The sequence below is a fragment of the Ruditapes philippinarum genome, unplaced genomic scaffold (assembly GCF_026571515.1).
Source record: "Ruditapes philippinarum isolate M1 unplaced genomic scaffold, ASM2657151v2 ctg12277_1_1_1_1, whole genome shotgun sequence".
NCBI lineage: Eukaryota > Metazoa > Mollusca > Bivalvia > Venerida > Veneridae > Ruditapes > Ruditapes philippinarum.
The window spans coordinates 36427-45786 of record NW_026865012.1 but is presented as its reverse complement, the minus strand read 5'-3'; the positions used below and the strand labels follow the sequence as shown (position 1 = coordinate 45786).

Genomic DNA, 9360 nt, shown 5'->3' with positions numbered 1-9360 from the left:
TTCAAATTTACATTAATTTTTGTGATGCTAATACATTTTTGTAGATGAGACATGTCATTACACATTTCTACATGCCATAAAGCATTTGGCAATTAAAACACTTATTCGTGAACAAACCTTTTCATCTTCATCTGTAATTTAACGACTGTTCAAGTACAGCTATGAATATATTCGCCACTTTTTCTTACTGGATATCCATTAATGAAGTAATAAAGTCTTAAATAAAACACGAAAATATTACCCATACAGTAGTTTTTGCCAATTTGAAGTGTATTCAATCAGTGTGCACACACAATTCTGCAAAAACCCTTAATATTTAACAATATAATTGTAGAATAAACTTAACCTCAATCAGAATGAACTTATAAAAACGAAGATTATTGTAAAATACTGTCACATTGCCAGTAGAATCGTTAACTTGTTAGAGAAGTGCGGATACAGTATCATGCATTTCTTGATATAATTCCATTACGTAAATATTTATCATTTTGTTTTTACGCGAAAATGTTTCAGACGTTTACAGTTATGTGTTTCTTTCAAGTTGGAATTAACTAGTCTCTAAGAGAAGCATCTAATTCGTTAAGTTAAGAAAGCGATAGTTTGCCTAAAAGTAACCTGGATTTACATAATTTCCTTTGTCATCATATGGTTAAAATATTTGATAAAAGAAAAATGTAAACAAATGAGTAATGAAAAATATGGAAACACTATGGCTAATTAAAATTTAAATACTGAATTTTAACTGAATTTGTTTTGACATTGGATCATTAATATGGTTTCAGTTGCTTTATGTTTTCTTGATTCTGTTGGTGTGATTGAATCTGTTATAAGATTAGCTCATATGTACGCATTACTTTCGGAAAGTGCTCCAGACAATGTGACTAAGATTCCTACAACAACCGGACCGCTGATTGGAGAGAGCAAAGATAAAATGTATGTATTATATAACAATGCTTGTCATTATGTTTTGCCATTCTTTAGTTGTTATTTTGTTTAAGTTATCTATTGGTAAATTCAGTCTACCTGTGTGATAATTAAAATTTTTATTGTCATTGTAAAGCATCTAACAGGTAAAAGAACATGTCTTGTAGTTATTTACCTTATGAAATATAAATTTAAGAAACGTTTGTCCGAATATTTAATAAATAGATTATTAAATAGTTGTATTATATTCGAACTGGTTACTAAAACTTATAGCTTTAAGTGCATCATAAATGTTTGAATGACTATGTCTCTGGTAAATACGTAATAAAACTATAAACAGTTTTTGCATCAAACTTTAAATTTTGTGTTTTTTAACTGTGCTTGATAAACATTTTCAAAATCCCTGTGTTAAAAGGTTAACGAAAGAATTTGTTTTTTATTTTAGAACTGTAAGACATTATGCAAAACACGAGTTATGCAAGAACTTTGACGGTAAAAAGTATTTCTACAAAGCAATGAAAACAAAGTTTTGTTCTTTGACATGTAAGTAAGAACTTAATATAAATAATTAAGCGCATTTAAATCATTCAGTAATATACCATTATTTTATTCTAATGTGCAAGCTTCGAAATCAAACGATTAGATTACGAGATCCTAATTAGCATAGTTGTTTGGCACTAGAATGTATTTATCTGAAGCCACGTCGTTTTTATCATAACTCTTAAAAACGATTTTGAGAGTACATGTATATAATTTTAAAATAAACAGATATGTTTGTAAACGACAAAATATGAGTTAAATATTTTATTTTCTTTTACCTTCTTAGTTTCATATAGTGAAAATGGAATGTAACAGACTGTTTTCTTTTTTCAGCAACATTTACAGCAAACCATGTATTTGATTTATGTAGGAATCACGACTATATGCTCGTTAAATGGGTATCAGCACTTTTCGATTTTGATGGTAAGTTAATCCATTTTTTTGTATCGATTATCTGTTTCCTTTCTACGTTTAGCTAAGTCAATTGCTGCATTCAATCACAGAGACGATATACATGGATTTTCACTTGGAAACATTATACAAATTTATTCATCATGTCAACTTTTGTGAACTAACATTGATTTGTTGTAAATCGATTGAATGATATCAACCTAAAACTTTTAAAGTAACTATCCAGAAAATTGACGGGCTAGTTTTTTTCCCCTTCAATTTCGATAGTATTATCAAATGTACGTTTACCTATGATTATTTTGTGACCTTTAAAATGTTTATAATATTTAGTATTAACTTTGTAAAATACACCAGGTTGGCTTCAATTATAATGTAAAGCAAACTATACTTACATATTTTATAAACCATAACTAATAATACAGTTCATATTTTGAGTAGGTAAATATTTATGTTCTGTGTTTTTATCACAAACCTTTTGATAAACCATTTTAAGCATGTCGTTTTTTGTATTATTTCAGGTGATGGATATATAACGCATTTAGAAAGAACATACTATGAATGACACAAAACAATTAAGTCAAAGTGCATAAGATAATTTATTGTATGCTTTGCTTGTTTCCGTGTTTGGAACGTAGTTACCTTTCAAATCTCTTAGAATTAGATAAGATTAACAGGGAGTGACACTGAATCACCATTAGCCAAACATAATTTGACTTTTTATGAAATAAATCGATTTTCTTGGTGCTATGATCAAGATAATTCCACTAAGTCATTTCGTTAGTATTGTTTTTAAATTTTATTTCAGTATTAAGCATATTTTTCTGTGATATTGATATAGATATTTGATTGTGATGAGTTTCAAAATAATTACAAAAGCATAATTAAAATATTTAATTTCCTTTCTTACTCATAGGAGGACGTTAATATTAAGGGTGTTTTAATTGATTTCAAATTAATTCCTATTTACACTAATTCAAAGCTATGTAACACCTTCAACACCAAACACAGCTATGGAAACTGCTTATTCATTTTGTAGTGTGTTATTTTTGGTGTAGATGGGCTTGTCTTGGTATATTAATACTCATGAATTAGATATTTTTGTGTGCTTGACATTATGTTGTAAATGCAGGTATTACTTGTCTATATAACAATATAAATAAAGTGGGTTTTCAAAATATCAACGGCGTTATTTACAGAGACCGACATTTGTTTCGGCTATATATAACTAGGACATTCTAAAGATCACGTATTAGTCTTTTATTACCTTATTTTTCTTTACACTGTTATGCTATAATTTTGATATTTCTGTTGTGAATAACTGATATATCCATCATGTCTTTAGATTATAAAAGATGATATTTTTTTGTTTAGGTTTTTTATTTCGTCATACTGATATGATTGCATGTAAGATTTTATACAATAAAATTGCAATTATTTATATCTGCTCTTTTTTCCGGAAATGGCTTAAATTTTGTTGTTATTCCTGCTTCATACAGTAGAGATTGATCCTCAATGTTAAATTGTAAATCTACACTTTGAAGTGTTAATTAAAATGTTTCATTCACAAATTCTTAACACTTTAAATGTGTTCTCTTCTTAGCATACACAATATGACGAAATAAATTTTGGATACAAAAAGATAAACTTCGCATTGCATGTATTGTAATCCGGCTTGCTTTTCTTCTAAAATAATTGAATTGGATTGCAGAATTTCGTTGTTGTTGAAAAGTGAGTTCTACAGGATAGATAAGCCTTAAAGTATTTTTGCTATTAAAATGGTGAAAATACATAATCCAATATGAGTACTAAATATTTAATTAAATCAGATTTATAAGACTTTGTCCATTACTAAAGCATGAATAAGGCAATTATACGATAACTCGTTCAACCATTAATTCTTAATTTATGAATCACAAAATTGCAGTTTTTAGACACAATGCACACTGCTACGGTGTCTATGTCATATTCGAGAACATTGCAATAAATACAAAATGATTATTATAAAGTATTTATCTTGAAGTATCTATTTAACAATTATAAGAATGTCAATCAATTTAAATTCCTCAATTCTTATCTGGAGCAAAGAACGATAATTTACTAAGACATTAACCGACAAACTTAACAGCTTACTAATTTAACAGTTTACTCATGGATTCTTAAACAAAAAAAAACATTCTTATTGTATGAAATTTATTTGTATGGAAATACATCATACCATAATATAACAAATACGTGCAATATACAATTTTGAATATGTTATTATTTCCATTTGAAGGACCTGACAATTACAATGTAGTTGTGTTTTTTCAATTCTCGCTATCGTAAAATATCAGTAAATACAACAGTTTAGCTCGAATCATTTGTCAAAGCGTAAATGAACTTCAGTGTTATTTTTTAGACAATATTCGGCGGTATAACTTTGTACTACTGCTAAGACTGGTTTTGCTTTATCTTTTTTACAAATGAATGTAAAGATAAGTTAATAAAAAGCTTAGTAATTTAATTAATATAATCTCAAAAGTATATGAACAGCATAATCCGAATTATATATATCAAAACCTTTGGCAGGTTTTTAGACAAAGGACGTTTTAAGCAAAAGGCAGTTCCTATTCTAATCAAAATGTATATCAACATTATACATTTTACCTCATCTTTACAGAAGTTGTAAATGAATGAAAACAACACAAAAGTTAAAAATTCTACACAGACATTTATTATATTAATAGCTTCTATGACATGCATATTATATTCAAATAAATTAAACAAGAGAGTAAAGTTTACAAATATCACAGATAATGCTATAATAATAAGATAAAATAATGCATTGGTAGTTTTAAAATGTAATACATGTCTCTATTAAAGAAATGTCTTATGTAAACAATATAATAAAAAGCGTATTAAAGACGAAAATGTTTACTCATTTGTTATGAATTAGATTTTAACAAGCATATCTATTGTAAACAAGCACACATATCCGATGCCTAAAATGCAATTCAAAAACGTATCTTATCGTAAAAATAACTCATTTTAACCGTTTTTAGATATGTATGTGTGCAAGCAATGAACAAATATAATTGTTAAAACTAAGTGAGTATCAAAGCAACGCATATGCATTTTGACAATTTTACAATTCATAGTTAAGTGAAAGTCCAATTAAAATTAATGTACTTATTTCAAATTATCTAAGTTTTATAAAACTGAAGATACGATAACAATAACTTATCAAAAACATTTTAATGCCCCTTCATAAATTACAGCATAATGATAGCATTATCAGCTTGTATTAAGTTTAAAAATCACATAGTATAAGCTATCTATATCATATTTAATAAAGAATAAAGGATACGTTTTGATTACGTTTGCATGCTTTATATATAATCTTTATATAAAATGTAAATAAGTTTGAAGTTCAAGATGATATAAGGCAAAGTTTCAACACACTTCTCAAGATATCACATAATACTCATGGAAGTCTATTCACATGAATAATGTAAATATACTTATCCATATGTATCTTTGCAAGCTCTAGCACATTTGTGCTGTCGTTTTCTTTTTTTTTTGTTCCCACATTTTGTTTAGTTCAACAGCAGTAAAGGGTTACTTGTTAACTTCGTACAGCATCTTTTCATGGTGAGTAATCATTCCATCACCTTAAAAATGAAATTATTAAACAGTTTAAAATTGATAATATCAAGCAACAAGTTTCAAAATTACAAAGAAGCGTTTATGATATTTCTGATTCTATAATCTCTCTCCCCCTCTCTTTAACTTTTTGTTGTCCTTAAATTAATTTTAATAGATTTTTTTACCTTTATAACTTATAAAAAATAAATTCATATGAAAATGAATACTATTGTCGAGTCTAATCGAACTTTTTAATTTCATTTATTCAATGACTAATTACTTACCATCCACATCAAACAATTCTGAGACCCATTTATCTAGAAAAGAACCTCTGTGTTTGCACAGGTCTTCAACAAATGTTGCTACAAACATCTCTAAAATGAATACGTGAAGTCATTCATTTATATTGTAAGATTCGGGTTTTATTCATCTTTGTATGTACCCTTTGTCTTTCGTTATTGTAAAAGAACATCAAAATTTGAAACTAACTTTTATAAATATTATAATATTGATAAAAAATTAAATTCCCCTTAGGCAAATTTTCTTAATATGATTTCTTTAAGTTGCAAGTAGTTGATTTCGAAAAGGTATTGTTATCCACAAAGATTGACTGATATATGAGATAACAGCATAATGTATGACTACAATGGAAGTGAAATTAAAATTTCATATTTAATGTAATAATCAAATAATAAAATAAAGCATCTAGTTATATATATCAATTTAACATCTTATAGACTGGTCATGTTACTGATTGATGTTAAAGTTCTATAAGGTACTATAATTACTTCAGTTATGTCAGATACATACATGTATGTAGGTTGTTTAATTTTCAGTTAAACCCTTACAGAAACCTATCAGAACTATTTTTGATGTTGATTGAGAAAAACAATATGTATATCACTCACCTTTGATTTGACATAACTTTCCTTTCAATGCTTTATAGAAATGTTGCTTATCTCTCTTATTCCTGCATAGGCCGTGTCTTGCAAAATGACGTAATGGACTGTAATTTAGAATACAGTACAAATTGTTAATGAAAAATTATATTTGTTTGATAATCTAATGAAATAATTATCTCAATTTAACGCAATAAAACTAAGATTAAATCTTAAAATATTGGCTATTGCGAGGCATTGCAAAAAGAAATTGTGAACTTACATAGTGTGCATCTGATGATCAACTTTGTAATCAAAGGACGAATCTACCGACTTTAAAGTGATTGAGCCGTCATTTTCATCATTAAATAAATCCTCGTCTAGTCGGTTGGCTACTGCTGCATTTACAATGGCAATACTTATTACCAGTACAAAAGCAATTCTCACAATAGCCATGCTTCTTTGAAGTTTCATGTTTAAAGAAGTATTGATCTATTGGATGCTTCAATTAACCTATATCTCAGATATATTGTTGTTGCCTTGAAATAGTCTCTTTCTATATCATAAATGTAATAAAGTCGTAAATTGAAACAGTATTATTGCTGGATGAATCACACTGAGCCGCAAAATGTTAACTTCTGATAACCTGAAACAGAAAAATAACAATGCTTTGCGAAACAATGCTCGATTGTTTTAGAAACTAAGGAAAATCTATAATCTTTAGATAATGATAACAAGAGCAATGAAATGATCATGGAATCAATCTGTGCAAAAGAAGGATTAATTAAATTGTTCATCCTCATCCCATAGATACTTATTAAATTTAATTGTTCGTCCTATCATCACATTAAAAGTTTGTCAAAGAGTATTCATGATATATAAAAAGAAGTCATTATAATATATAATGATAGTAATTTTTTTCTTTTCAATTGAAACTTACGGAAGCTTATCAGGGCCTCCACTTATCTAAAAGTTTCACGTCATGTCAACTTGTTTCTTCTCGTTTTGACCAAATACATTCCATGAAGACGTTATGATTAATACGTAATACATAAAACATTCAGTGAAGACGTTAAGATTTATACGTAATACGTAGAAGTTTTTAATCATTGCAAAAAAACTTTGTTGAATTACGTGAGCTATTTGTCAATGCGAGTAACGTCTTCGCGTCTTACTAAATATTTCAGCAAAGTCGTGAAATCAAGAAGTTTCGACAGGATTTTTGTCAAAGAGACAAAAGCTTCAAGCAAATCGAGAAAAATTCAGTTTCAATACCTAAAAGCTTCTCATATTTGTCAGTAAATTTTATTGAGAAATGCAAAATCATCTTATCAATGCAAATAAAAATAAGTTGACTTGGCGCAAAACATCTCACCGACTGTAGGCCCTGATACGCTTCCGTAGAAACTTATCCATTTCAAGTCTACAATTTCTCTTTGTTTAAAATGTTCTATCTGAATATTTGAATTGCATAGACAAGCAAACAAAAATAAAAACTAATTAATTGCATTCTTTAAGACTTATCTAAGTTTTTATTTACAGTTGACATTTAGTATATTTAAAGAGATTACTATTTAATTTATGTATTTTCTTCTCGTTTAAACCATGAAAATTATTTACAATCTTTTAGAATGTTCATATTTAAGTGAAGAATTACTGCAATAAATATAGGTGTTCTTAGACGCAATGATAGAAAACTGATTTCAAATTATCATATTTTTACAATTTAATATGAGTTAAGCTTTTTATTCAATGGTTGAAGTTCTAAACAAAAATGACAATGTCAAGAATATCAATTTTAATGTAAGAAACCCATACATTTTAGTAAAAACACAAACTAATTTTATTAATTAAATCCTTAAAACCGTTCTTTCATAAAGTTAAATGATTGTATATCTGTTCTCTCAAAGAAAATAGATTTTCTATTATTTTATTTAGTTTTATATGTTGTTGCTAGAACGTTAAGAAAATTATTAAGTTATAATTTGATAACTAAAGCACTTACTGTTTATGCTTAGTCTCTTCTATCCGTAAAAACTGTATTATAACTCAGTCGAAAATATTGTTGTTTACTGATGCAATCACGCTTTCAGACTTCGTTCAATTTCCAATTACGTGAACTTAAATACTTGAGAATACCTACGGATAATTATGACGCGTGCATATTGTTATATCTGTAACAATGCTTTTTATTGGTTAATCAATTACGATTACTAATGAAACACATTTTGATACATCCAAAACCCAATGGGGTGTACGAACATTATGACTAAGATTACTTATAATGCAACATGCCAACCACTAATGTTAAATGACAATTAATGAATGTAACTTTATGTATTTTTTCACATGCTTGTCAGTGTCAAACCATACTCTAATGTAATGCAAAACAAAAATATGATAACACTTTCTGAGAATAATCATTGTGTATTAATGAATCAATGACATGCACAAACCAGATAACCCATTAATTCGTCGGATTGATATTGCCTAAAATTATTTATTCTTTAATATTACTAATTCGTCTATTCTATAACTTGCTAGCAGCATGTCAAAAGAGATGTGTGTTAAAATTTGTGAAAACTTTATGAGAGTAAATGTTGCTATTTGTTTGTATGTTTTTATTTATTTATTTATATGTTGTTGTAGTAGCTGTGTGTTTTTTTTGTTATTATTTATTTTACGGCGTACCTACACAACTTAGTTCATATGGTCCGAAAACGAAAAGATGATTTTAGCTTACTTCGGTGTTACAAACTAAAAGCAACACATGGGGTCAAAACCACCTCACCTTTGCATGCATGGACTCCAGTTATTTAAACCCTTTATGTCGTCCCTTACGATCACGAGGAATAAACGGTGGATGCAATTCTGATGCCTCAACCTTTAGCCAGAAGGGGGATGTTGCTATTTGTAAAATTAAAGTTGTTAAACCTAGCCCAAGGCACCAACTATCGCAGGACCTATCACTTGTAATAATGTG

The 9360-nt window shown here is 28.0% G+C and overlaps 2 protein-coding genes across 2 annotated transcripts; one reads left to right on the top strand and one right to left on the bottom strand.

The window, feature by feature from the left end:
- Positions 1 to 420: 420 nt before the first annotated feature.
- Positions 421 to 3214, top strand: LOC132727545 (uncharacterized). Its single transcript, XM_060713084.1, has 4 exons — positions 421 to 933; positions 1370 to 1467; positions 1798 to 1887; positions 2394 to 3214. The coding sequence occupies exons 1-4, from the start codon at positions 773 to 775 to the stop codon at positions 2435 to 2437; spliced, it is 393 nt and encodes a 130-aa protein (XP_060569067.1). The 5' UTR covers positions 421 to 772; the 3' UTR covers positions 2438 to 3214.
- Positions 3215 to 4810: 1596 nt separating this feature from the next.
- LOC132727546 (uncharacterized) lies at positions 4811 to 8986 on the bottom strand. The gene is made up of 5 exons (XM_060713085.1): positions 8383 to 8986; positions 6661 to 7023; positions 6408 to 6505; positions 5784 to 5873; positions 4811 to 5525 (listed from the first exon to the last, which is right to left on the bottom strand). The coding sequence occupies exons 2-5, from the start codon at positions 6849 to 6851 to the stop codon at positions 5473 to 5475; spliced, it is 432 nt and encodes a 143-aa protein (XP_060569068.1). The 5' UTR covers positions 6852 to 7023; positions 8383 to 8986; the 3' UTR covers positions 4811 to 5472.
- Positions 8987 to 9360: the final 374 nt, after the last annotated feature.

Bases quoted from the DNA above. Each gene is read 5' to 3' on its own strand.
- LOC132727546 (XM_060713085.1), bottom strand. From the start codon at position 6,851: ATGAAACTTCAAAGAAGCATGGCTATTGTGAGAATTGCTTTTGTACTG. The intron at 5,874-6,407 runs GTGAGTGATATA...TATTCATTTTAG, and splicing joins AAAGTTATGTCAAATCAAAG to AGATGTTTGTAGCAACATTT. The intron at 5,526-5,783 runs GTAAGTAATTAG...TTCATTTTTAAG, and splicing joins AGAATTGTTTGATGTGGATG to GTGATGGAATGATTACTCAC.
- LOC132727545 (XM_060713084.1), top strand. From the start codon at position 773: ATGGTTTCAGTTGCTTTATGTTTTCTTGATTCTGTTGGTGTGATTGAA. The intron at 1,468-1,797 runs GTAAGTAAGAAC...TTCTTTTTTCAG, and splicing joins AAAGTTTTGTTCTTTGACAT to CAACATTTACAGCAAACCAT. The intron at 1,888-2,393 runs GTAAGTTAATCC...GTATTATTTCAG, and splicing joins AGCACTTTTCGATTTTGATG to GTGATGGATATATAACGCAT.